Below are 25716 nucleotides of genomic sequence, written 5' to 3'. Positions count from 1 at the left end.
GACCTAGTGCCTGCCCCTCATGAGGTCATGGTAAAGCTTCGTTGACAGCTCAGCTTGACACAATAAAAAAGCTCAGAAAATAATTCGTCGACCTTGCATACAAATTACATTTAGTAGCTGGATGCTTCCGCTAAGAAATATTTGTCGTCGGGGATCTAGTCAAGTTTTTCTCAAACTTTCAATTACAACACCGAGCGTTTCCAGTCTCAGTCCAAGATCCACACGATTGATATCTTCTCCGAAGCAAGCAAATTGCAACATGTCTCTACACTCTGCCGCCTGCTGCTCCGTGCCGCCTGTTGTTAGCAAAGACTATGCACAAAAGGGCAAGTACGAGACCGTCGACGGCCTGAAGACGTACGTTACTGGCCCATCCGACGCAAAGAAGGCCATCCTCGTCATTTTCGACATCTTCGGCTTCTTCCCGCAGACTATTCAGGGAGCGGATATCTTAGCATATGGGGACAAAGAGAATCAACGTCAAGTCTTCATGCCTGACTGGTTTGAGGGCAGCCCGGCTGACATCTCCTGGTACCCACCAGACACCAAGGAGAAGGGCGAAAAGCTTGGAGCATTCTTCAAAAATGAAGCTGCTCCCCCAAAGACATTGGTACGTTACTCTTCAATGTATTTTGCATGGCTGACTAGTGGCTAATTTGAGTTTCTAGGCGAGGATTCCCAAAGTAATCGAGAGCCTCAAAGGGTTAACAAGTGCAACTGAGTGGGGAATTGTAGGCTACTGCTGGGGAGGCAAGATTGTGAATTTGGCCAGTCAAGAAGGCACTTTGTTCAAGGCTGCAGCCGCGTGTCACCCAGCTATGACTGATCCAGCCGACGCCCCGAAGGTGGCCATTCCAATTGCAGTTCTTCCGAGCATGGACGAGGACAAAGACGCGGTAGGAAAGTATGAAGCAGCTCTCAAAGTTCCGCATATCGTCGAATGGTTCCCCACTCAAGTCCATGGTTGGATGGCTGCACGGTAAGTTGTCGTTGTGGTCTCGAGATATTCTACCGACTAATCAATGTAGATCGAATCTTGAAGACGCCGAAGTCAAGAAGGAGTACGAGCGTGGATACAAGACGCTGCTCGACTTTTTCCACCAGTATTTGTAGGTGATGTGACAACAGAAACAATGGTCGAAAACACAAAGAATACGCGAAGCCGAGATGGCTCAAGCAACATATCCTTGTTTCTACCGAAAGTTTTTGTTAAAGCTTTTACTCTCATTTGAGACGGTTCGATCTTTACCATAACATCTGAGAAACACTTGCGGATATGTTGCGTACAGATAGCACACTCAAATTTTTGATCAATGGAGTTTTACTTCCGCCTCAAAACACGGCACGTTTAATGTCTGTGCATGGCATTTCATTCCGCGGTCTTTGAAGGCTCCTGTTGCTGCATTTCAAACATGTGATCACTCTTAACAGGCATCCACCTCCAGTGAATGTACTCTGAAATTCGTCGTATCACCACAACCCAGTCGCATCTTTCACCTCATCTGCCTCAACTATTTTGATGTGGAAGGAAGTGATCCCCCATTTTTGGCACATTTACCATTAAAGTCTTCAAAGTCGTTCCCCTTCGAGCTCCATCTACAGACCCTCCCCACAGCTTTAATCCAGCAAAGCCGACAGCGTAAAATACACTGTGAATGATGACGTAAAATGGCAAGACTCTGAAGGGAGTTTAGACATAAATTCCAGCGCTGGGCTATCACAACAACACGTCAGCTATTTGTAATCACGAGGAAAACAAACAGGTGGTGTGATGCAAGATTGCGTAATCACGTAGCTAAAGAGCCCAACTCTACCGCGGACGGATTGTACCAAGACCCTCAAGACACGCAGTATATCCCTATACGAGGATGGCGATTTAGAGACTGCGCATATCCTCCGATATACTTCGCGCTGGTCTACAGTTCTTGAAGACCTTTGTCTTTTGCAAAAGCACAGCACAGCACAGCCTGGTTCAAGGGTAATTGTGTCATTTTCAGAGTGTGGAATCCGTGCGGTGTGTGAATATCATTCTTTGACTTCTTGGGATGATATCCGAACGTTTTATTTTACGCTAAATCGACAAGAACAACGCAAAGCATATCCAGATTGGGTCGTCAATGGCGTTCAAAGTCTACTAATATAGAGATGAATTTGAGGCTCCCGTATTTGCCTGAGCGAGATGGCGCAAGTCAGATGCCGGTGATCGACAACAAGCTCAACGAAACCGTGAAAGACGAAGCTTGAATCTCCCTTCTGTCAAGATGGCTGTAACTCGATTTGAGAGATTGATCGTGGAAGCGAAGCTTGCATGTTTTCAGGGCTATGTTCAAGTAGCTTGGTCGCTTCAATGATCCGAAACGAGAGTTCAAGGTCTTTCAAAAGCATTTGGGAGATGAGCGCAGCGCGAATATGTCCATTTAGGTTTTTAACTTGCTCCATGAATGAGACTGGTATCAATAGACGTCACTGAAATGAACTGGCCTCATTCCTCTCTTCTCAAGTTTGGTCGACGCTGGAATGGATGAGCGGACCTCGCCAGACGCGTTCAGGTCTTGAGAACTGTCCGCATTTTTGAGGCCCTTGGCTAATGAAGATGGCAGGCGAAATAAAGCTCAAAATCTGCGCGCGATACTAGATTCGGAACTGTGCAAAGTAATTTCTTTATATTTGATCCCTTATCTCATCCTATCTGCATATCGATAGGAGTGTCTCCTGGCGCATCGGTTTGCACCTAGCAATGTTTAACAGGAAACTCGTTTTCGTCTCGTTTAGGTGTGTTTTTTTTTTCTTTCTTCAAAGTTTTGACAAAACGGCGTCGGCACTTGACACGGTGACTTGGCCTGGCCCTTTCTCGACTGTCTCAACAATCAGAACACGCGCGCATCAACATGTCACAGTTTTTCCTACTCACCATCTGCGTACTTGATAGTGCCGTCTTTGTCGATGATCATGGCCCACCGTCCGTTGCGGTCACCCATGCCGGCGTCCCAGCCGTAATTTTTCGAAAAGAATGTCTTGGTGTCGCTAAGGAACAGAATTTCGTCACCCTTGACGTGATTGACCTTTCCCCAAGCATTCATGACCCACGCGTCATTTGAGGCAATGACAGCAACAATGTCGACTCCTTTGGCTCGGAGTTCCGGCAGCTTCTGGATGTAAGGCGGGAGATGTAGCGCCTGACAACCTGGCGTGAACGCTCCCGGGACAGACACGAGCACAACCTTCTTGCCTGCCCAATTCTTACTGGCATCGTATTCTTGTGGCTGTTCCTGATTAGTGATCACGAATGAGATCAACAAGAGCTGCTGACATACGCGGCCACATTTCGTAGGGTCGTCATCCACAATAGGCACCCAGCTGCGATGTTTATGTAAGTACCCTTGCTTTGGAAAAAGTTCGGAGCTGCGCGTATGCGCGAATGGTGGTGGAAGAGCTTACTCAAACTTAACATCGTCTGGGAATTTGTCACCAGGTTGGAGGGGAGCCATTGTCACTGTCAATTATCGTATCTTCTTTCTCAAGGCGAACAAAATGATCAAAATTTTGAGACTAGAATAGCCCAATACCAGAGTTGGGAAGATCTCGGAGCTCTTGTTCTTATAAGCTGGGCAGGTTGTGAGAGAAAGAGAGCCGAGGGGCAGAAAGGAGGGGCAACGAATAAATGCATGCGATGCAAAGATGAACCCTGGTGGACGTGTCCTCCAGCTATGACGGCAATCAACAAACGAACCGTCTCTGCATTGGATTCGAGAACCTTGAGTCTGATTAAGCGGTTTTCTAATTGCCCCACGAAGCGATGCATCGTTGCCGTAGTCCGCTCCCATGATCCCTGTCGTATAGCTTCATGTGCCTGCATCATAGCTCTCAGCTGGTCCCGCATCTTCCGGATTCGCTCGTGATCCTGCTTACGCTGATGTCTTAAAGATTCAGCTCCGCAGTTGAATAAGTTTACACTACCGATTCTCTCAGAGGCCCGTCCACAGATTGCACACGTCGACGTGGTGATTCTGGAGTCAATCGCTACAGTCATGTCCCTTGCTCCCCCATTTACCGAAGAAACGGCACGCCTAAAAGTGAAAAAGGCCCAAGACTTATGGAATACCCGGTTAGAATGATTATGACTACGCATTTCCTAATCTGACACCTGGTGCAGAAATCCAGAGGCGGTCGCCAAAGCCTACACTGAAGACTGCATCTGGCGCAACCGGACCACGTTCATCAAAGGAACCGACGAGATTATTGCCTTCTTGACGAAGAAATGGCAGCGAGAGATTGACTATCGCTTGCGCAAAGAGCTCTTTGCCTTCACAGACAACAAGATTGCGGTGCAATTTTGGTATGAATATCGGGATGCAGACGACGGCAATGCTTGGAAGCGATGTTATGGGCTCGAAGATTGGACGTTCGCTGAGGACGGGAGAATGAAAAAGAGGCAGATGTCTGGCAACGACCTTAATCTCGGTGTTGGTGAGCGGTGGTTCGTTGACGGGGTTGATGTAAATGAAGTCGACATCAGCGAGAAACACTGGTAGACAGCGGCGCTCCGTTGTCCAAAAACAAGGCCTCAATGCGTGTATTCGTGTGGCTCGACCGTTCAACGTTTGCTCAAGCGGGTGGCGTGTCGTGTATAGCAACTAGCAAGTATTTTGGACCTATCTCAGTTTAGCAATCGAGAAAACATCAACCTCTCCATGTGGAGGACGTACTAGGTACAATTACCAGCTCGTTCTTCCGGGTGCGTACTCGCAGCAGTCGAACGTCTTCGTCTTTGTCCAGGCCTTCAACAAGAGTGCCAGCCGCGTCCACAAATTTGAAGACTAGTCGGGCCACGTCTTCAGCACTGTGCATGCCACCTTCTGATCTGCCATTGGCATATCCCTCGGTATCGTCGGAGGACGCTGGCAATGTGCTGTTGGGATTCGCGGAGCTTGATTTTGAGATCAGCCCGGAGGTCCGAACAATGGCTCCAGTTTGACGAGTGAGTAGCAAAGTACTCTGAACGCCGGGCTTTTGGCTCAGGCGTGTCAACTGCGCGAGTGTCTCCTCAGGCTACTCAACTGGTAAGGACGTGTAGTAGGGGCTTTTGTGCTTGAGTGAAAACTTACTGCAGTCTCTGCCATGTTTGTGACTGTTGATAGGTTTGAAGAGCTAAAAAATGTCCTCGACCCGATCTATCGTTCCAGGGGAAAACACGCTCACTATTTTGCTTGATGGCTTGGGTTTTGCAAAAGGGTTGCGAACATATCTGGAATCGCGCTCGAAGGCCTCAACTGACAAGGAGCGGGCCGAATTAATCACGTGGAGTACATAACACAACGTCTAGGTCAAGTGGTAGAATTTAAAAGGCAGCAATGTGACTCGGACTTGCAATAAAACAAGGATTCTCATTCTGTTGCCGAAAATCTTCACATTCTCAAGTTTTTGGGGCATGTTTCTATCACCCTGACACGCAGTCTCTCTCCATAAGCTCTGCTCCAGACTAATTCCACAAAGCCTAAATCTGAACAAGTAATTTCTGAACGGTGGTCTGCAAGAAGCAACTTGATTTATGGCCCATATGTTGTTTTTATGTAATTCCTAACTCTGTTTTCCTCCGTATAGCTTGGAGAATTAATTTCTTCGCTCTCTCCATCCTTTCTCAAGTTCGTAGTGAAGGAGTACGTGGTTATCAAGCGCTAGTCACGCATAGGCCAAACCAACACGATGGTGGCTTTTAAGTAGAGTTTATCTACGTTTCGGTAAGAGCTCCTTTTCTATAGAGATGTTGGAGGAAGAGTTTAGCAGAGAGTGAAAAGTGTTTGTACTTGGACTAGACCAGAAGGGGTTGGCGATCACGTGGTTATGTCGTGTCATTCCTGATCGCGCGAGCACACAAATCTTCATCATATGGGCCCTATAATGGAGTTTCCCGAGGATCTTAGCCTTGAAGATGGCATACCGACGGTTCTTGTCCTCATCATAATTGCTCTAGTCTCAATCTATGCGTTCACGAGATTGTTTACCGACCCTGAAGGACCTGTCGACTTTGATGTTCCCGAACCGGAACAACTCCGTCAGGACTGGAAAGGAGATGTTCTTGACCAGCCATCGATCAAAGTAGGTTTTTGAACTTGAAAGGACTTAGGACGAAATTGACGACCTGTAGGTTCCTGGGTCGTCTGTGATCCAATGCTACAATCCTGCCACTGGTGAACGTCTGGGACTTGTGAATCCTGTCACCCAAAACGGGATAGACAGAGCAATCTCGCTAGCGAGCGAAGCTCAGAAAGGATGGGCCGGATCCTCTTTTACGCAGAGACGGCGCGTCCTCAAGACGATGCTGAAGTTCATCCTCGACAATCAAGAGTCAATCGCTCGCGCCGCATGTCTGGACTCGGGCAAGACAAGGGTAGATGCTAGCTTCGGCGAGATTTTAGTGACTGTCGAGAAGCTGAAATGGACCATCGATCATGGGGAAAAGGCCCTCCGTCCTGAGAAGCGTCCAACGAATTTGCTGATGATGTACAAGTACAACGAGGTACGCTGGGAGCCTCTTGGCGTCGTAGCCGCCATCGTGAGCTGGAACTATCCCTTCCACAATCTATTCGGACCAATCATCTCTGGAATTTTCTCCGGAAATGCAGTCGTTGTGAAAGGTTCCGAACAGACTGCTTGGTCCGCACAGTACTTTGCGTCAATTGCACGTGGGGCGCTGAAGGCATGTGGACACGAACCCAACTTGGTCCAGTCCATCGTCTGCTGGCCATCTGTTGCCCCTTACCTCAACCAGCACCCGGGTATATCCCATCTTACGTTTATTGGCTCAAGGGAGGTGGCGTTGAAGGTTGCCGCATCTGCAGCTAAGTCGCTTACACAGACTTGCATGGAACTAGGTGGGAAAGATGCGAGCATTCTGCTTGACGACGTCAAAGATATCGACCGCGTTGTTTCTACCCTCATCCGCGGAACATTTCAAGCCGCCGGTCAGAACTGCATCGGGATCGAAAGAATCATCTGTCTACCCAAGATCTACGAGATAATCGTTCCTCGACTAACGTCGATCATTGAACAGCTACGACCAGGTTCAGCGCTGAACCTGACTTCGGCAAAGGATGTTGTCGATGTGGGCGCCTCGATCTCGTCCGCGAATTTCGACCGCTTGGAACAGCTCATCACGGATGCGATCAGACAAGGAGCCAAACTTCTCGTCGGTGGGCAACGCTATATCCATCCTGACTTTCCCAGAGGCCATTACTTTGCTCCCACTTTACTCGTCGATGTAACTCCATCTATGGCAATTGCAAGGGAAGAACTATTTGCCCCAATTTGCGTCGTTATGCGAGCGGCCACAATATCCGAGGCTGTCAGCATTGCAAACGGCACCTCATACGGTCTCGGCGGCTCGGTATTTGGCTCAGACAGCAAGGATTTGGAGCGGGTGACCCGCCAACTGAAGTGTGGCATGGTTGCGGTCAATGACTTCGCAGCATACTACGCGGTGCAGCTGCCATTTGGCGGTGTTAAGGGCAGCGGCTATGGCCGCTTTGCTGGCGAGGAAGGGCTGAGGAATCTATGTGCGCAAAAGTCGGTTTGCAGGGACCGATTTCCGTGGTTGATGAAGACATCCATCCCGCCGCCGCTGAGGCTGCCTCTGAAAAACGAAGCACGGGCTTGGGAGTTTTGTAAAGGCATTGTCGAATTCGGCTACGGGGAGACGCTTCGCAGGAAGCTTCGCGGCATTCGAAGACTCGCGGGCATTTGATCCGCTACAGTCCTTTCATAACAAGTCATGCTCAGAAGCAGCGCTTTTTGTTGTAGATCAACGTAAGTTTGTTTTATGCATATTTACAGTCGATAACCCTAATCTACTGCACCCTACTGCTGATCAGATCGATCCTCTCTTCGCGATGCCAGACGATCATGCCGGTGGATTTTCTCTTTATTGACCTGATCCGGTGCATCGGGACAAAGGTCTCTTCCGTGCTCTCCGTCGTCCACGAGTCGACGGGACTTTCCATCAGCCCTTCGTGACGGTCTTCGTAAACAACTACGTAATCGGTGCTGTCGAAAGCGTGATCCCACTTCAGGCGGTTCAATATCGCAGCGGCGGGGGTCAGCTTCTTCGTGCCCGGAGAGGGGGAGCGGCGAGCAGCGGCCTCGGCGGCTGAGCTCCCAGCTCTCACGGGTGCTGGCTTCCCAGTAACGGCATGTGCAATGCCAGTGTCCTCGCGTGCGTTGTGAGATGCGCTGAGGATCATGATCTGTCCATCGAGCAGCTGCGGACACATCCAAATGTCTACGGCCAGGAGACCCAGGTCCTCCTTCGCAACAAGGTGGGTCGACAGACAAGGCGCTGGAAGGTAGTCTACGAACACGGTGCTCATACGGACGTCTGCGCGCCACGAGTGCAGCAAGCCCTCCACGCTGTCGCGCTCAAGGTCTCCCCGAATTCCGAGCAGATAGGTGCCCCGGTCCTGGCCCGCCTGCCGTGAAATCGACGCGTCGGCCTCGCACGTGGTGAGCAAAGTCGGCCAAAGCCAGACCTCTGCGGTCCCGCCGGCCTTCGAAACGATCGTCTCGCACAGTGCTTGAGTCTGCTGCCGAATCGTGTCCGCAAACTGGTGCGGGTTCTCGTCGTCCAGCTGCTTGCAGCTGAAGTCGACCCGAACAAACGTCTCGAACCGCTCTAGGAACGCGTTAAGGCGGTCTCGGGTGTCTGGAGCCGCCATGGCGTTGAAGCCTTTCTCGTCCTTAAGCGCAGCCCTGTTTGACGAATCCTTCGGAAAAGAAATAATTTTTCAAATCCAAAAAAAATAAAATTATAGACTGAAGGGACAGAGCGTCGAGATTCAAGCCTTGGGTAGATTCGAATGCAAGAACTAACCAGAATGGTATATGGACAGAAATGAAACTCGAAAATTTTCTTTCCCTCTTGTGAACGAATTGAGGAATGCCTTCTTGAGAACGAATGGCCTTTTTTTTTTCTTGTCGTGTCGTTGAAGGCGAACTTTGCTACGACCAAGTGTGGCATCTTTTATAGCGTAAAGCTTGTGTGCGTTGGAATGGCTACAGCGTGTATGTGCACTGCCGTGTAGGGCTTGCAGCGAATGCTTCGCCCCAAATTGACTTCGACTCACAGCACACGAACTGGTCTCCCAGCCTCTGCGCCGTCCAGTCATGTTCTGCGTGCCACGGTGACGAAAAGAGTCACCTTGTGCAAAAAATCACAGTCACGTTCGAAAGCCACGAACAAAAATCGCGATGCACAAACACGCACACGCACAGAGTTGCGCCACACAGATGCTACAGCCTCCTCGACCAGGTCTTCCGAACTTAGCGATATTGGGGGACGCACTCCTGCAACGACACGACCGGGCTCCAACGTGGACTGTTTCGCTGCAAGGGCGTTCTGATGACTCCCCGAATGATTTCTGCGACAGGGTGCCTGGAAGGACTTTCGAATGGTCTGGAAGGCTGTGTGTGAGGAAAAACAAAATCAGGGATGCACAACATGAGTCTCAGAGTGATGGCCGGGATGTTTTGGATGCTGCTCCACGCCAGAACATAACCTACAAGTACATTACGGCTAAACGCGTGGCTACCGCGGTCGTGATAGGGTCCATGAGAAAAGAATCAGCGTCAGGAGGTTTTGGACATCCAGGCGGTACTCCTCCATTAGCGCTGGGCGACATCCCGGCACCGACGAAGTGCGTCCCCCCTCGCGGCGTGAGGAGGCTCTGCGCATCGTCATCACCATCGTGATTGGAAATGGGAAGGGCGCCAGGCCATGTGGAGGTTTCCTGCGTTCGGCGAACAGGACGGGCGGGTCGACCTGATGGGGCCGCGCAAGATGCACGACAGTGCTAGGAACGGGTTAGCATGGGCGGAGCGCTTTGGGCGTCTGGCTGCTCCCGCAGCAGCGGCGGCCGTGTGGAGTCGAGGCGCGTGTTGGTCGCACGTCTGTGCTGATCCTCGGCTAAGGTCGGGGAGCGAGGGCGTCTTGCAGCTTAAGGACCGATGCAGACAGGAGGGCCGACAGGGAGAATGTACAGCCGTTGACGGAGAGTGTTTCCCCTGGGTGCTGGAGTTGCGAAGGAAGGCAGGGAGTCGACGGCGACGCGGAGGACGGGAGCAGAAACGCCGTGGGCAGAGCAGCGCCCGGAGGAAGCGCAGCACGGCTCTGGCCTGGGCCTGCATCTGCATGACGTTGGGCTAAAGTCGCAATCTAGCGATCGTGGTGATTTGCAATCCCGCTGGTGTCGATGATGGGAATGAAAATAAAAACAGGGACAATCATGATGACGATGGTGACGATGATGATGATGATGATGCCAAAGCTCCAAGCGAAGCAACGGCGCCCGCACGAGTACCGCTCTGTCACCAGGATTTTGCGGGCGCACAAGCTCTGCTAACTTTGCTGCCGCTGCCAGTCTGCACATGCCCGTACACAACCGCAGCCTGTGGCATCACCATCGTCTTCCATCCTCATCCCCCTTGCCGTTCTCCTGATCGTCTCAATTCCCCGTCGTCGTCGTCGTCGTCATCACCATCACGACGATCACCCTCCCGCCAGCACCCACTCCAGGTCGGCTGCGACTGCTACTGCTGCCACTCCTACGCTCCAAGTCTAGGCCAGGCGTATCCACTCTCAAAGCAGCCAAAGAGCAATCAAACAAAGACGCCATCAAACAGCGGCGCCGGCCAGCGAAATCGTGCTTTGGGAAACGTGCTTGACAAATACAATCTGCGCAGGCAGCCCACCCCACTGGCACGCTCACACACACACACACCCACACAAACACACACGCACGTACGCGCGAACGCACATCCGTCCATACATACATACATACGTACATACGCCGTACAGACATCCATATGCACTCGCAGCCACGCACAGAACAGATTCGGGCGCAGGTGGGCTGTTCGGACAGCGGGCAGAACTAGGCTCAAGCAGGCAAGCTTCTGGAAGATTGGCCACGAGCATCAGGCGCGCACACGGTCCAGACGGCGCCCACGACTCTCCATCATCATTCAATTCATCCATCGCCCATGTTCCTCAAACACGCCCCTGCGTCAAATCTCGTCCTCGCCCTCCGGCTGCCAGAGATCTGATCTCACTCTACCGTACCACCATCCGCCTCTTTTTTTTTCTTTTTGCTTCTTGCATCCCACCACCACCTCCACCACCTCCTCCATCATCCCACCTTGTAATTGCCTCTCCCTCCGCTTCTCCCCTCCCGTTCCCGCGCACACCCTTCCCCACCTAGACACACACGCACGCACACAATCTCTCTCTCTGTCTCTCTCTCGCGCGCTCGCTTCGTTACACGTCTCTCTCGGTCTGATTGCTTTGATTTCAATCCCGCAAGCTCATACACGTCGTCCAGGACATGATAAGGTTCCGCGTCCAGCACCGACTCCTTAGCCTTCGTCCACGCCTGACAAGCCGCTGCTAGGAGCTCTGTTTTCTCTTGTACTTGCAACGTTCGGGGCTATGGTCCGATTAATTTAACTGTTGATATTGTTGTGGTTGCTGCTCCGAGCTCACACTCATCGAGATCGCTCACACGACCCCTCCGCGCCCGCCAGACAGGTCGCTTTTTTGGCCACACGTACACTCACCTTTTGCTTATACCTCAAACTCCATACGCCCGTACAGCTCTGGTGCCGCCTCATCTCAGACAGAAATGCGCCGCTACAGCAGGCCTGGTGCCGGCGGCACAATGCACGCCCACAAGACGAACGGCGCTGCGATACCTGATCCCATCTCCTTGATCCGGTCCTACGACTCCGAAACCATCCTCTCGCGCCCGGTTCGCCCGTCTCCTCTCTCGGCCTCCAACATTCAAGGCCTTCCGCTCGATCTGATCGAGAGGCTACGCTCATTTCCTCTTTTCCAGTCGGCGCCAGACTCCTTTCTCGCTGAGATCGGATCGCACCTGCGACCCCAGCTATATTCCGCTCACGACTACATCCTTACAGAAGGCGACGAGGCAAAAGCCATGTACTGGCTCGTGAGAGGCTCCTTGCGCGTAACCTCCAGAGATGGCGAGAGTACGTACGCCGAGCTGAAGCCCGGCGCTTTCTTTGGCGAGATCGGTATTCTCATGGACATACCGCGCACCGCCACCATCATAGCGAAGCTAAAGTCCCTGGTCGTTCGCCTTAACAAGGAGGACCTGCAAAAAGTGCTTCCCAACTACCCGGACGTCGAGCGCGCCATCCGAGACGAGGCGCAAGAACGACTGACGATTCTCGAGAGGAAGAAAAAGGAGAGCGGCCAGACAATGTCGACAAGGCCGACAAAGTCGAGCAAACGGCCGCGATCGGATGGAGACGTCATCATGGGAGAAGCAGGCATATTGAGAGATGGCCAGATCATCAGCTCCAAAAAGCGCAAGTCTCCAAGCCCGAGTTTGGCCGACACGGTGCAGACGAGCGGCATGGGCAGTGGCTCCTTCAACGTGCGACACCTGCTGAAGGAGCTCCCGCTGTTTGCCTCGTTGCCCCCAGAAATCCTTCACTTTATCGGCATGAATGCGCAACCAAGGACTTTCCCTCCATTCACAGACATCATCAAACAAGGCTCGACCGGTCGAGACGTCTTCTTCATCGTGCGAGGCGAGGTCGAGGTCATCAACGACATGCCCATCAAGCTCAACGGAAACCTGAGTTCCGGCGACAAATCTCGCGTTGGCTCCATCGTCAAGGCTCGGCTTAAAGCTGGTCAGTACTTTGGCGAGGTCGTCAGTTTGTCTCTGGCAAAGCGCCGGACCGCAACGGTCCGTTCCGTCTCGTCCGTCGAATGTCTCATGATCAGCGGTAGCGTTCTCGACGAACTTTGGGACAAATGCGGGCCGGAGCTACGTCGACAGGTTGAGAGGACCGCCAGGGACAGGCTTGAAACCGCGCGACAGGGTGTGGACGGCGACGTGTTCATGTCGGACGCGGACAACACACCCGCTCTGTCTCGGCTTGATCTCGACGACAGATCGCCCAAGTCCCCTGGCGAGAAGGTCCCCAAGGTTACCTTTGCCTCAACCGACAACAAGCTTGACCGTATCGAGGAGGTGCCGGCCGTCGAATCTGTGGACCCCGATCCGTATCTCAACGTGGATCTGGAAAACGTTAGGTCACGGTCGCGTCGAGGTTCGCTCGCACCCCCATCGCCATCGAATGGTTCCCCTCCAACAGAGTCTCCTGGAACGACCACGCCTCGGTCGCCCCACAGGTCGAACAGCATCAGCAGATCCTCCTGGCCCACGTCTTTAAAGTCCGAGCCAGCGTCTCCGATCCGCAGACTGTTTGCCCCGAAACGCAACAAACTGGCCAGGCTGCGCAGCCAAGACACTGTTGGTATTTTCCCTGAAAAAGTTCTGATTAATATTTTCGAACATCTCGACATATACGAATTAATGAAGCTACGAGCGGTCTCACATTACTGGAAGAATCTTCTCACGAACAATCCCAATGTCCTTCGTAATCTGGATCTACGACCTTATAATCGCTACGTGACGGACGAGGTTCTGATCAGCATCATCTGCCCGTTTGTGGGAGCGCGGCCGCAGCATGTTGACATCAGCAACTGTTTTCATGTGACGGACGAGGGATTCGCGACTCTGGCATCCACGTGCGCTGCGAACATCAAAAGTTGGAAGATGAAAAGTGTTTGGGATATTACCGGCCAGGCTGTTCTTGACATGGTGAACGAGGCAAAGAATTTGGAGGAGATCGATCTTAGCAACTGCCGCAAGGTTGGCGATAACCTGCTTGCAAGAGTGATTGGGTGGGTTGTGCCAGAGATTCTCCCCAGCGTAGGTCCCCAGAATCAGCAGCAACTGAGCAATCGCAAGATGGGACAGAAGAACATGACGGGAAATCAGCCTCAGAATCAGCCGGCTCCGGGCACGGTCATCGGCTGTCCACGACTGAAGCGCTTGACGCTTTCTTACTGCAAGCATATCACCGACCGCTCTATGGCACATATCGCTGTTCACGCATCCTCGCGGTTGGAAGAAATGGACCTCACTCGGTGCACAACGATTACAGACGGTGGTTTCCAGCACTGGAGCATCTATCCGTTTCCACGCCTTCGGAAACTGGTTCTCGCAGACTGCACATATCTGACCGATCACGCTATTGTATGTCTGGCCAATGCAGCAAAAGCTCTCAAGGAGTTGGACCTCGTGAGTGAACTCGTACATACATTAACGGTCTTCTGGTTATTGACGAAACAGTACAGTCCTTTTGCTGCGCACTCTCTGACACCGCTACCGAGGTTATCGCCCTTGGTTGTCCAAACCTGACCCATCTCAACATGGCTTTCTGCGGCTCGGCTGTGTCTGACGGATCACTCCGCTCAATCGGCCTTCATCTCCTTGAACTTCGGGCCCTTTGTGTTCGGGGCTGTGTCCGTGTTACTGGGATGGGCGTCGAGGCAGTCGTGGACGGTTGCAGCAAGTTAGAGCACTTCGACGTCTCACAATGCCGGAACCTGCAACAGTGGGTTGAAGAAGGCGGAGTGCAGCGCGTCAATAACCAAATTGCTCTCGGCATCGCGCCTGGTACGGCGGGACGAAGAGATGTCCCGATCAAGTTTGATGTGGTGGCAGATGGATCATGGAGAAGCGGTCGCTGAGGTTTTTTTTTTTTTCTTTTTTTTTTTTTTAAAAAAAAAAAACCCACCGTCACACGGACTGTATACACGCCTGTCGCTACGAGCCTACAGCTGAGATGATGACTTAATGACTTAATGAGGGAGTTTGCCATGAGTGCAAACCACCGCACAGCTGACTTGTAACTTTCCTTTGTCAAAAAAAATTTTTGCATATGGAGCTAACGGATGTCTTGATGATACCACACGGGTTAGATGATGCTCGACTCAATTGGAGTCCGTCAATGTGAAAATTTTTTGTTTCTCTTGTACTTTGGCTGGCTCCACAGTTGTAAAATCACTTTGACGGTCGTGATGCGCAGAAACTCAAACGAGGTGTTTGGATAATGGGAGGCACGCACTAGCCAAAGAACGGCGCGAAAGCTAGCAAATCACGATTATCTTCAATTCATCTCTATGGCATCTAGGGTATCATTATTCCAAGTCTTTTGTTTCAAGTCATGGACAAGGGGACTTGCTCCAGAAACGTTATTCTGTCGGGAGCCTCGTCTGACAGGCCACACACGGCTTTGAACTCGCCGGCTTCTTCCTGGAACCGTCGCGTGCGAGCGACGAAGTCGTCCAGCGGGCACAGGGCCGCGCCGGAATCGCAACCGGGGATTCTCACCACGCCGTCGTTGACGTTGATTCGAACGAACGGCGCGGACGCGGCCGTGCCTCCGCGCGCCGGGCAAAGGATGCGCTCGAAGATGACACGTCCGCCCATGGGCATGACTCGCGAGGTCGTCCACTTCCGATTGGGCTCGACGTGCGTGGTGGGCAGCGGCTGTTCGTCGTGTAGGATATGAAGGGCGCTCAGCACGGGAGCAATGTCGCCGTCGTGCACGCTGGACGCAGCATAGATTAGTCTTGACGCTCGTTCTCGGTACGCATCCTGTGTGTAAGGGGTAGAGGAAGGGGGGAGTTTGTGGATACTGACAAAGTGAAGAAGAGCCTTCCGGCCTCTGATCCTCGAAGCAACAGTCTCGCCGTCGCGTTGAGATACAGTGCGCCCATGGCGAACGAGTACGGCGTTCCCGGGCCAGCTCTGTAGTAGTGCAGCAAGTCTCTGGCGTACGCAAAATGCGTCCACTCGTCCGTGGTGAAGAGCTTGCACCAGGGACTGTCGCCTCTGGCCAATATCTCGAAGCCGCAAAGTTCGTACATGGCGTACACGTCCGCGTTGTCGAGCTTCAACGGCTTCCCCGTGACCTTGTGGCGAACTAGCTTCTCTAGCCGGGCCGACACGTGCGGCAGATGCGCGTCTATGAAAGCAGCGAGCTTCGCGTAGCCTTGCTCGCGTCCTCTCTCGGTGTCGTTGTTGTACAAGGCGCACGTCTTGCCCGGAGTCAGCGTGTCGGCGCCTCGATCCGCCGTCTCCGGTATCACATGGAGCGTGGCGCGGTTCTCCCAGTCGAGGCCCAGCAGGCCCGCCGCGAAGTACTTTGCCGTGTCAACGACACGCTGCGAGCCGCTCGCCCACAGGCTCAGAGAAGTCGGACCGTTGGGCCCGTCGTGGGCGCCAAGCAGTTTGGCATACCGCGTACGTAAACGAACGCCCGTGGAGAAGGCAGCCAGCGTGCCCGCATACGGGCCGGTCCGCGTCAACTGTTCGAAATCGCGCCCCGGATCGGCGCTGATGAACTGCCAGTCGCGCACGAAGGCGAGCTCGCCCGCGACTGAGACGCCGGCGTCCTTGACTCTCGCAAGGAGCTTCAGAATCCGCGCGCCCGCTTTCGCCGTCGGATACCTCTCCGCGTGACGGGAGATCATGTGGACCTGCTCGACCTCGCACCCCGGAGGGGGCCTGCTTGCCTCTTCCACGGCGTCTGCGTTGCTGTCCCAAGGCCCAATGCCTCCAAGGAAATCACGGACGTCCCACCCTCGGTTCTGCTGTGGGCCAAATCCTGATATGGCGCGATGGGCTTCCACGCCGTGCTGACTTGATATTGAGGCCAGCGGCCAACAGAGCAGGCTCGTAGGTAGGGAGAACCAAGTCCGCAACGGTGGAGCATACACAAGAAGTGCAAAAACTAATATGAGTGCAGGCGAGACACTCAGCGCGTTTGCCATCGTTGTGTGTCGCCTCTCTGACAGCGTAAGTAACGGAAGTAGTTGACGGTTGCAATTCAAAAAGGCCGGGGGGGGATGACCAAACATGGAATGTGGCCGAATGAATATACGACCTCACATAATGTCATACAGCTCCGCTTGCACCTTCGTTTTCATGTAGCAAGGAGAATGCTGTTTGGAAACCGGCAACTAGACAAAGCAATTGCGTCGATCAAGTCGTGCTTTCGTCGTGGCCATTCACCTGCACTTTGACTATCAAAGTGCTGCGGTCGCGGCAGCCAATCATGATCTTTTCATGCTCCTCAACCCCTTGCCTTCTCGGATCTCTAAGCACATCATGCTCATGAAACAACACAAGTTCAGTCGAGCATGATGCTCGTGATCTACGTTGCATGTTCGCTTTCGGGGATGAATTTTGTCCGGCGGTCCGGAACACACGCCGCTTCTGACTGCTGGATGTTGGACGTAGTTGCCGAATGGAGTTACTACTTTTTCGTGAGATTTTAGGCTGACGGCTTTTTATCAAGGCATGCAAAGCGATACTACGGCCTTTCCTTGATTTGCTGACAGCCGGTACAAAGCGGTTCTGTTGCTAAGCCTGCGTTTCTCGGTCAAACAGAGAGCGCTCACTTCGTCGGTTTGTAAAAGGCTGAGTAAGGCTTGGAATGAGACTTAGGTGGAGTGGTCATGGCTGATTATGACCCGGATGTCTTCGCACCCCAACCTTTCGACGTCTCTCGATTTTTCTTCATACGCTCACTCATAGTTATCAAAGGCGATCCATCATGTCGGTTCCCAAGGCAGCTATCCCCAGTTTGATCCTTCATGGTACGGACCACTCATCTGTCAACGCCAAAGAAGTCGTGTTCGGCTGGTTCTCAAAGCTAGAGAAAGTGATAGAGTCTGGCAGTTACGATCGGAAAGACGACATCTTCTTAAATGACAGCTGGTGGAGAGATGTAGTTACGCTCTCTTGGGCCATCCGGTGCCTGCACGGAGATCAAATCACGGAATGTCTAAAGCAGGCTCATGAGGTTAAGCTTTCAGACTTGAAACCTGCGACGAGTGGCGTTCTTGTTCCTCAGCTGGTGGATATGGGGCCGTTCACACTTGTTGAGACTGCATTCACGTTTCAAACTAAGTACGGCTCGGGCTCTGGATACTTGCGGCTTGGGAACACCGCACCGGGCACGTGGAAAGCATGGATAATTCTCACAAAGTTGGAGGAGTTGAGAGGCTATGAAGAACTCCATAAGCTTAGTGCCGGCCCGAACTGGTCTTCGCCCTCGGATGACGCGAAGTACGAGTCGATGTCTCAGCAGAGACCCCGAGTTCTTATTATCGGTGCTGGACACAGCGGTTTGTCCTTGTGTGCCAGGCTGAAGCAGTTGGGAGTACCAGCTTTGCTTGTGGATAAACTTTCCCGGTAAGATGATCTCCAAGGAATGAAGACGGCAAAGATTGCTTTCTAGAGAGGTCCTTTAGTCGACAGCACACTAGCTACGAGGTTTCCTCATTTTACTCAGGAACTCTATTAGGAGCTAATTGCGTAGGCTAATGCTCGATGTCACAGGGTGGGAGAGAGCTGGAGACGTCGATATATGAATCTGACTTTGCACGACCCGATCTGGGAGAACCACATGCCATATCTTAAATTCCCCGAAACGTTTCCAACGTGGGTGCCTAGAAAGCAAATTGCCGACTGGCTTGAGCACTATCAAGCAATTATGCAGCTTCCTATTCGACTGAATACCACAGTCACGGATGCAAAATGGGACGGAAAAGAGAAACTCTGGACTGTCCACCTGGAGAAGGACGGGACTCAAACCTTCTTGAAAGTTGCTCATGTCGTGCTGGCGACGGGTTTCCATAGCGACACGCCGTACGTGCCTCCTTTTGAAGGACTGGAAGAGTTTAGGGGACCGATCGTTCACTCGACCCAGTATAAGACGGCTTCGGAAGTCCCAGACTACGAGTCCAAAAGGTGGATTGTTATCGGTTCAAGTTCAAGTGGGCAAGACATAGCGCAGGATTTAGCTGAAGCAGGAGCAGATGTTACCATGCTGCAACGCGACGCGAACATGATTTACTCGCTGAATTCGAAGGTCAATGTCGTTGGGGCGGCATACTGCAAACCTGGTATTTCAACATCCGAAGCTGATATCTTAGCGGCCAGCATGCCAATCCCTGTTGCTGCCACATTGATGGTAGGGGCCACTCAAATGTAGGTTTTTTGTTCCGATTCGGTATCATGTTCGATTTGTAGAAACACAAGGTCCTGTCACTTTCAAAACATTGTGGTTGATATCGGGGATCCTGTCGAACACATGCAATAAACTAAACCGATGATAGGATTTATCAAATGGACAAAGAACTCCTCGACCGGGTGGGAAAATCGGAGTGTGAGTACTTATGGACTCTTGATCGCTCTGATATTTATTCCTGAAACAGTTAAATTTCTTACGGGAGTCGACGGCCGAGGACTTCTGGATCTAATCCTGACGAAAGGGGGCGGCCATTACCCGGACCAAGGCAGCTTGAAATACATTGCAGATGGAACAATCAAGGTCAAGCAATGTTACGACGGCATTAAACGTCTGACTTCGAAAGGTGTTGTTCTTGCAGACGGACGTGAGATAGAGGGCGATGCTATCGTCATGGCAACTGGTTACATGCATGCGGATCATACCTTGCGGAAAGTATTTGGAGACGATTTCGTAGAGAAATCAGTTTTCGGAGGGAACATAGTCAAAGACAATGAGCTCGTTGGGGTAAGTCATCTCATCCTTTCTTTCTTCCCATGATTCGAACAAACTAATGAGGTTTCCTACAGCTTTTTACTTGTATTGGTCGTGAGTCTCACGTTGGCCATTCTAATGTCTCATCGACTAATCTCATCGTAGATCCGGGAGCTTGGTTTATGGCTGGTTCGTTTGCATTTAATCGTCCAGGATCTTTAAACCTGGCATTACAAATTAAGGCAGTCGAGGTAGGACTCAATCCTGCTCACTATGCATCTACCTAAGCGTTAGAACTGCAGCTCTCCTGCAGATATAAACATTGAACTATGCTGAAAGAAACTATGAAGATCATTCAGAAAAATAACCGTGAATGATCGAGTCCCTCAATGCTATGCAATAATAACTTTTGAAAATCCTTCGTTAGCCGGCAGCATATTGACTTCTAGCCCTCAATTTTTCGCCGTAGAACCAGAAGAAAAATGGTGCAGGAATACCAATGCCAATAGCGACAAATCCCAATAAGCTGTTACCCCAACCATAGCCTAGGTTCGAGTAGAGATACGGAGCGAATAAAGGAAAACCAAATCCAGCAAGACTTCGCAAAACAACCGCAGCTGCTACGCCGCTTGCTGCATACCTCGTGTAGCTATCGACAATGTATGTTTGCATGCACTGAAAGCACACAATAGTACCAGCGGAGAAGATGACCGCGCCAATGTTTGGCATGATCCAATGTATACGGGCTTTGGCGCTCCAACCGTACCTGAAAGTCATAAGTTAGTAACGAATATGCTTCGCATGATTTCTAAAATGCTTACCAGAATAGACCGACTGGGATGAAAAGGCTGCCCACAAACATAATCGGGACCCGAAATTCTGGCTTTCCAACACCGTTGTTACGCTTTTTGAGCCTTCGATACATGCGGTCGATCAATGGAGCCGTGATTTGAGTCCCGAGGAAGAAACCTAAGCCCAAGGATATATAGTTGAGACCTCCGATGCCAGAATTCTCATGGTATGCATTTGTCCACAAACCAGGGAATGTTGACAGTAACAGATACATTAGGCCGTAAAGGTATGCCATGTAAACTGCAATAACCTGGACAATAATTTGCGTGAACAGAAGGCGAAACGGTCGAACCAAGGCTACACGAAGAACCTTTGACAATTTCTTTTCGGAGTCAAATGGTGTGTGTAACTTCTCGTTTCCCGTTTCCCGCCTAAGCTTGGCAGCCTTCTGGCGCAAAAGCGTTGGCGCGTAGGACTCCTGCAAAAAGAAGAAGCCGATCACCTGAACGACAACGGTCAAGATGGAAGTGCTCCAAAAGCACCATCTCCAGGTTGTTTTCTCCGCAATAAAGCCACCGGCTATGGGACCAACTGCTGGCCCAAGAAGCGGCATCAGCGAGTAAATTCCAATGGCTTTTCCTCTCTGGTCAGCTGTGAATATGTCGCTCAAAACCCCACCACCAGTCGCTAGAGGAGCGCTGCCACCAAGACCGGAAAGAAAACGAAATGCCATCATCTGACCAGAACTTTGAGCAAAGCCACAGCCAATGTTCCAGGCGAGAAAAAAAAGATTGCTGTACTGAATTACCCGAACCCTGCCGTACACCTCGCTCAGAGGACCCTGCGCGTAAGTTAGGATTCTGGGGTTCTGATTATGGTTTGTACGGCACTCACGAGGAAAAGAGGCCCAATTGCATAAGCAAGCACGAAGATAGAGAGCACCAAAGCGGTTTCGGTCTCGTTCGTGATATGAAAGTCGGCCGCGACTTTCGTTAGTGCAGGCGCAACCATTGAAGATGAAACCGGCGAAATGAATGTGAAGGCGCTGACAACAAATGTTGCCGCCCATTTTCGTTTCATGCTCCAGTTCTTTGGGTTCTCTGGATCGTCGGCGCCATCCCAGTCTACCACAGTGGGATCTCGCTTTAACGACCTTCCTGTCTTCGTCTTCTCTAATCCGATTTCTTCTTCTTCTTCACCCTCGCTCCTGAAATCTCGCTCGTTCGGAATGCCGAAACGAATCTCTGGCTCAGGCTCTGGAAGTTCCTCTTCTGTCTCTTGTTTTTCTAGATCTCGATCTTGATCTTTCCAAGTCTCCGCTTCACTCGAGATGTTCACTGAGTCCGCACCATCCTCGGCGACAGGTAGGTTTTTTCCCTCCGCATTCGGTGACGGTGGTGTGGAATATACACCATAGTGATCATCAAATGTCTGCGCAGAATATACTCGACCTAAATTTGGTCCTGAACTCAGCCGCGATCTGATTGATCTTGAACTTGAACGTGATCGGTTTCCAGGGCGTGGACGGCTCTCTGATCCTCTTCCAGCAGCTATAGGTTCGAAGGTCCGCTCTTCAGCCATTGCGTGTGAGGGTTAGCTTGGAAATCTTAATGAGGTAATGATCCGACGTGAGGAGCACTATTCATTTGACAACAATGGTTCTACTTGCGAGATGATTGGAAAAGAAGAGCACAGATTTCGTCTTATTATAAAGCTATATGCAACTATGACAGGCGATGCAGGAAGATAGCAGAGGAAATGCACGCGATCTGCGGTCACTTTTTATAAAACAAAAACGGCTATCGGCACACGACATTATAAGGAACTTTTCCATGTCGCCCAGTGATGTAACAAAGGGGCGTTAAGTCCGAACACCGTAAAACCTCGCATACAACCAATCAGAGCAGACCCGAGTAGGTACGGAAGGACGCTTCGGCCCCGATGTAAAGCGAAGCTTTGCCACTGTTATTCTGTTGAGGTATGCGGGCCATGAAAACGAGAGGGAGAAAGAGTTGCCGTGAAAGATTGGGCCGGTACCGGTAGATCTGCCCCTCACGGCTCACTCTGCGCACCGGGCCACTTGAAAAACTCACTCGGGAAAAGCGACAACGGCAAGTTTGTCACAGCCCGGTGGGGATTCTCGGTCCTCTCGGCATCACTTCCTGTGGCTGGAGACTGTGGCTATAGGATGTTTTTGCCTGAGGCTCCAACATGCCATCGGCTGAACTATCCTCACAACAGCTTTTCGAATACACTGCATACTCTTCCTCGAATTTTATTATTACTGTCACAAACATTGCGACCTATTTTGCCGAATCAAGATGTGAAACGTTCGTCTTAGGTCAAGCATGACGAGGGCACAGAACATGACTGAGAGAGCTAGGAGCCAGAAAGCGTTGGTCCAGTCTGAGATAGGCACTCGTCCCGAGTATTTGCATTATGTCGGATAAGTTCAAACTTCCACTCACCTAGTTTAAATTTAAGTCGATACTCTGAACTTTTTTGGAGGTCAAAATTTTTCTTTCTGACGCAATGATTGAAGTCTTAAAACGATGTTCAAGCCAAATTAAAAAGAATATCTTCGGATTTTGAGGACCTCGTATCTTGCGTCTCATGTTCAAAACTGGTAATGGAAATCAGTACGTAATGCGTTAAATTTTACGATCGAGAAAGTACTCTATGCTTCTTTTCATTGATTGACTAGGTTCTTGCGATTCCTATGTCCTTGTCGTAAGTTGAGCTGCAAGTATACGACACAATTAAGAGAGAATAGAAATAGTTCAAACGATCTTCTCCTCTCGCAGTTTTGCATAAGTTCGTACGCAGCATGAACCTTACTTAGTCGATCATGTAAGAAAGTTCAGCGAGTTGGCCAAGGCATAGAAGGACACATCAAATACTGGAACCTTTGTTCCTGGATCCCCTGGAGCCGTCCAAGACCCTTCACGACCTCTTGCTGTGTTTGGAATAGGTTGTTCAGCTGTCTATGTGGAAATATACGATATTCTGTCATCTTGATGCTTGAAATTATGCTTCAGTTGACGAACAAGCGTGCCCGTCAAGCCGGGAAGGAAATGGTTAATGCAGCAACGACATGATTTATAAAAGCTTGTATTCGAGCTTCCATACTCCAATCACAGGGTAGGTTTTCCACTCTTAGTTGTGGACTTTCTACCGTTTATACTAAGAGCACACTGCTGAAGGAGCGATGAGAAACCTCATCGTATCACCCTTGGCGAGTTTGTTAGATGTTTCATTCAAACGCCACCTTGGTTATAATTGAACGTACGACGTAGGATCTGTTGTTGAACTCTCGAATTGAAACTGAAGGTGGGAGAGTATTGTAAGAGTCGCTTAGATGGTATCTGGAAAATGTAGAGAACGTTTCAGTAAGGTTGCTTTCTACGTCCCACCAGAACACTACTTTAGCCAGAAAAAAGTCGATAGCTTATTCAAATAATCTCGAGAAGCAGAATCGTGGAGCAGAACAGGCAAACAAAGGTAGTGTGTAGATGGCGGATTCAGCTGACACCCGTTGACAGCCGTTCATTACCGGACGAGGCTGCTAAGAAGCTCACAGTAGAAGCCCAGGAACGCAGAAAGCTGCTGCGAAACGCTTATATTGTATCAAGGATCTGCAATTGGAATCGCGGGATGAAGTGGAAGGGCTCTGAGGGGCGGCATGGAAGCGAGTTGTATTATGGAAGCGAAGCAACATGATATTGGACAATCAATGATACTTCATGGCAGCGTTGCGGCAACATACGGTCGAGGCGAACGTCATAACCCAGGGCATATGGGAGCATGAGAAGAATCAATTTAGCTTGGAATCCAGCTTTTGAAGCTTCAGTGCCAGCATCAACTTTCATCTCGTGATATCTCAGAAATTTGCCACACTTGACCAATTCTCTCCTCCCCCGACAGGTCTACATTCAAATCCCTCTCCAAAATATCCGGCATCAGTCCATGCCTTCATGGTTGAATTGTCATACGGCCCGTGGAGCTGCCCGCCATCTCTGCCATCGGCCCACCGATACTCCCACATCTTTTGGTCTGCAGAGGCATCTCCGGAAGAGTCAATGTCATCTCGCCGCTCATCTACCCAGTCCTCTCCTGTCTCACGCTTGTACATCCTCGTCAGGATCTCGCGTTCGTGCTCGTAGATTTCAAGATCGCCACGGGTCATGAGCTGATCTGCAGCTCCGGTGATCGCTTCAACAGTCTCTTTACGCTTTCTTTCCGCGGCGTCTTCTGCTGAAGTGTCTACGTCCATAGACTCGACATTTGCACTGCCGTTATGTTGCTTTTCCTTCTTCTTCTGTTGCCACCTAGGTTTCGGTTTTTGCTTCTGCTTAGGTTTACCCAGCCTTTGTAGAGCTTCCATCACCGTCTCTCCCAGTTGCAGATGCCGAATCAAGATAGCCAACAGATCGGATGTTAAGATTGCCTCATCCTCTCTGTCTTTTTGTCTTTGCTCCTCAATCCGCTGCTGCTGTGCCTCCCGCGCTCTTTTCATGTCTCTCTTCGACACGCCTTCTAGCCAGTTGTCGTGTACTGCGTCCGGATCTTTTGCTTTTCTCACGTAGTTGCCAGATTCATCAAACCGGCCCTCCTCGTTTTCCGCACGCATATTGAAGGCGTCTAATCTGGGCGCGTGCTTCTTCTTACCACCGGCACCGAGTTCCTCGTCTAGATCGCTGTCAATGCGATCGCGCTCTTCGTCGTCTCCACTTTCACTGCTGCTTTCTCTATCCTTTTCCGTACCACCCTCCCTTCCACCTATGCTGAAATCCGCCGAGACATGGCCACCTGATTTTGAGGAGGCAATCTGGCCTTTGATCTCATCGTCTTCTAGAAAGCGGACATCTTTTTTGCGCTTGCCTTCTCGGGCAAGTTCTTCATCGTCGTCCCCATCGGGCTCCTCCAAATCAGCAAACATGTCGTTGTCATCTTCCTGTTCCGCTTTCTGCCTTGCCCTCTCCTTTGCCGCCCTCTGTCTCGCTCGTGCATCGAAGTTATCATTGTCGCTGTCGCTCTCGTAGCCGTCTATGTTCACCGCATTGCGCTTTACGCCGCTAGTTTTGCCAATCTCGTCGAGTTCTAGGATGTCATCTTCCTCTGGCGCATCTGGCGCAAGTGTGGACGGATTGCGATAGTCAAAGCGAGGCTTCTTTGCGTTTGGAGTGTCCTCCTGTTGAAAGTGCGTTCTGGTGTAGACATCGGCCGAGCGTTTAGGCCGTGGAGCTTGTCGCGACATGATGGTAGTACTAATATAATGATGAAGATGAAAACGCTTTTGTCGCTTGCGACAAGGCGAAAGCTACGCGACCTACGCGGGTTTCAAGCAAATACGGTCATTTCTGCGAGAAGCAAGTATTCTTATAGTTGTTTTGGTTGTGTAAAAATAAATAGTTTTGCGCAATTCACGCCCTGGTGGAGCTGGAGCTTACAAAGGTGTAGCCTCGAAACGTGATGTCAAGG

At 51.0% G+C, this 25716-nt stretch overlaps 10 protein-coding genes across 10 annotated transcripts; 5 read left to right on the top strand and 5 right to left on the bottom strand.

Annotated features, from left to right (window-relative positions):
- The first annotated feature begins 13 nt into the window (after window positions 1-13).
- On the top strand, window positions 14-1400 carry PV09_00346 (uncharacterized protein). Its single transcript, XM_016353078.1, has 3 exons — window positions 14-610; window positions 669-979; window positions 1029-1400. The coding sequence occupies exons 1-3, from the start codon at window positions 122-124 to the stop codon at window positions 1111-1113; spliced, it is 885 nt and encodes a 294-aa protein (XP_016219335.1). The 5' UTR covers window positions 14-121; the 3' UTR covers window positions 1114-1400.
- Window positions 1401-3887: 2487 nt separating this feature from the next.
- On the top strand, window positions 3888-4726 carry PV09_00345 (uncharacterized protein). The gene is made up of 2 exons (XM_016353077.1): window positions 3888-4105; window positions 4154-4726. Exons 1-2 carry the CDS (start codon window positions 4029-4031, stop codon window positions 4530-4532), a joined length of 456 nt encoding a protein of 151 aa, XP_016219334.1. The 5' UTR covers window positions 3888-4028; the 3' UTR covers window positions 4533-4726.
- Window positions 4606-5120, bottom strand: PV09_00344 (uncharacterized protein; the record flags this gene model as incomplete). The annotated part of the gene is made up of 3 exons (XM_016353076.1): window positions 4606-4652; window positions 4707-5049; window positions 5106-5120. The coding sequence occupies 3 exons, from the start codon at window positions 5118-5120 to the stop codon at window positions 4606-4608; spliced, it is 405 nt and encodes a 134-aa protein (XP_016219333.1).
- A 770-nt stretch (window positions 5121-5890) lies between these two features.
- Window positions 5891-7864, top strand: PV09_00343 (uncharacterized protein). The gene is made up of 2 exons (XM_016353075.1): window positions 5891-6096; window positions 6146-7864. Exons 1-2 carry the CDS (start codon window positions 5899-5901, stop codon window positions 7739-7741), a joined length of 1794 nt encoding a protein of 597 aa, XP_016219332.1. The 5' UTR covers window positions 5891-5898; the 3' UTR covers window positions 7742-7864.
- PV09_00342 (uncharacterized protein) lies at window positions 7784-9003 on the bottom strand. The gene has a single exon (XM_016353074.1). It carries the CDS (start codon window positions 8706-8708, stop codon window positions 7845-7847), a length of 864 nt encoding a protein of 287 aa, XP_016219331.1. The 5' UTR covers window positions 8709-9003; the 3' UTR covers window positions 7784-7844.
- Window positions 9004-10941: 1938 nt separating this feature from the next.
- Window positions 10942-15050, top strand: PV09_00341 (uncharacterized protein). The gene is made up of 2 exons (XM_016353073.1): window positions 10942-14165; window positions 14222-15050. The coding sequence occupies exons 1-2, from the start codon at window positions 11667-11669 to the stop codon at window positions 14615-14617; spliced, it is 2895 nt and encodes a 964-aa protein (XP_016219330.1). The 5' UTR covers window positions 10942-11666; the 3' UTR covers window positions 14618-15050.
- Window positions 15035-16705, bottom strand: PV09_00340 (uncharacterized protein; the record flags this gene model as incomplete). The annotated part of the gene is made up of 2 exons (XM_016353072.1): window positions 15035-15480; window positions 15573-16705. 2 exons carry the CDS (start codon window positions 16703-16705, stop codon window positions 15087-15089), a joined length of 1527 nt encoding a protein of 508 aa, XP_016219329.1. The 3' UTR covers window positions 15035-15086.
- Window positions 16706-17490: 785 nt separating this feature from the next.
- Window positions 17491-19735, top strand: PV09_00339 (uncharacterized protein; the record flags this gene model as incomplete). The annotated part of the gene is made up of 6 exons (XM_016353071.1): window positions 17491-18131; window positions 18279-18929; window positions 19058-19107; window positions 19157-19476; window positions 19539-19557; window positions 19609-19735. 6 exons carry the CDS (start codon window positions 17491-17493, stop codon window positions 19728-19730), a joined length of 1803 nt encoding a protein of 600 aa, XP_016219328.1. The 3' UTR covers window positions 19731-19735.
- PV09_00338 (uncharacterized protein) lies at window positions 19640-22024 on the bottom strand. The gene is made up of 3 exons (XM_016353070.1): window positions 21130-22024; window positions 20265-21076; window positions 19640-20209 (listed from the first exon to the last, which is right to left on the bottom strand). Exons 1-3 carry the CDS (start codon window positions 21814-21816, stop codon window positions 19867-19869), a joined length of 1842 nt encoding a protein of 613 aa, XP_016219327.1. The 5' UTR covers window positions 21817-22024; the 3' UTR covers window positions 19640-19866.
- Window positions 22025-23980: 1956 nt separating this feature from the next.
- On the bottom strand, window positions 23981-25662 carry PV09_00337 (uncharacterized protein). Its single transcript, XM_016353069.1, has one exon. It carries the CDS (start codon window positions 25490-25492, stop codon window positions 24116-24118), a length of 1377 nt encoding a protein of 458 aa, XP_016219326.1. The 5' UTR covers window positions 25493-25662; the 3' UTR covers window positions 23981-24115.
- Between the last annotated feature and the right edge of the window lie 54 nt (window positions 25663-25716).

The sequence above is a fragment of the Verruconis gallopava genome (genome assembly GCF_000836295.1).
Source record: "Verruconis gallopava strain CBS 43764 unplaced genomic scaffold supercont1.1, whole genome shotgun sequence".
In the NCBI taxonomy this organism is placed as follows: domain Eukaryota; kingdom Fungi; phylum Ascomycota; class Dothideomycetes; order Venturiales; family Sympoventuriaceae; genus Verruconis; species Verruconis gallopava.
The sequence above is the reverse complement of the archived record's forward strand: the minus strand, read 5'-3'. Positions and strand labels throughout refer to the sequence as shown.

What these genes read in the sequence shown, in the direction of transcription:
- PV09_00346 (XM_016353078.1), top strand. Translation starts at nt 122, where the DNA reads ATGCTTCCGCTAAGAAATATTTGTCGTCGGGGATCTAGTCAAGTTTTT. An exon ending in CTGCTCCCCCAAAGACATTG is followed by an intron (nt 611 to 668) that starts GTACGTTACTCT and finishes TTGAGTTTCTAG; the next exon opens with GCGAGGATTCCCAAAGTAAT. An exon ending in CATGGTTGGATGGCTGCACG is followed by an intron (nt 980 to 1,028) that starts GTAAGTTGTCGT and finishes TAATCAATGTAG; the next exon opens with ATCGAATCTTGAAGACGCCG.
- PV09_00345 (XM_016353077.1), top strand. Translation starts at nt 4,029, where the DNA reads ATGTCCCTTGCTCCCCCATTTACCGAAGAAACGGCACGCCTAAAAGTG. An exon ending in CAAGACTTATGGAATACCCG is followed by an intron (nt 4,106 to 4,153) that starts GTTAGAATGATT and finishes CACCTGGTGCAG; the next exon opens with AAATCCAGAGGCGGTCGCCA.
- PV09_00343 (XM_016353075.1), top strand. Translation starts at nt 5,899, where the DNA reads ATGGAGTTTCCCGAGGATCTTAGCCTTGAAGATGGCATACCGACGGTT. An exon ending in TTGACCAGCCATCGATCAAA is followed by an intron (nt 6,097 to 6,145) that starts GTAGGTTTTTGA and finishes GACGACCTGTAG; the next exon opens with GTTCCTGGGTCGTCTGTGAT.
- PV09_00342 (XM_016353074.1), bottom strand. Translation starts at nt 8,708, where the DNA reads ATGGCGGCTCCAGACACCCGAGACCGCCTTAACGCGTTCCTAGAGCGG.
- PV09_00341 (XM_016353073.1), top strand. Translation starts at nt 11,667, where the DNA reads ATGCGCCGCTACAGCAGGCCTGGTGCCGGCGGCACAATGCACGCCCAC. An exon ending in CTCTCAAGGAGTTGGACCTC is followed by an intron (nt 14,166 to 14,221) that starts GTGAGTGAACTC and finishes GAAACAGTACAG; the next exon opens with TCCTTTTGCTGCGCACTCTC.
- PV09_00338 (XM_016353070.1), bottom strand. Translation starts at nt 21,816, where the DNA reads ATGGCTGAAGAGCGGACCTTCGAACCTATAGCTGCTGGAAGAGGATCA. An exon ending in CAATTGGGCCTCTTTTCCTC is followed by an intron (nt 21,077 to 21,129) that starts GTGAGTGCCGTA and finishes ACTTACGCGCAG; the next exon opens with GGTCCTCTGAGCGAGGTGTA. An exon ending in ATCCCAGTCGGTCTATTCTG is followed by an intron (nt 20,210 to 20,264) that starts GTAAGCATTTTA and finishes TATGACTTTCAG; the next exon opens with GTACGGTTGGAGCGCCAAAG.
- PV09_00337 (XM_016353069.1), bottom strand. Translation starts at nt 25,492, where the DNA reads ATGTCGCGACAAGCTCCACGGCCTAAACGCTCGGCCGATGTCTACACC.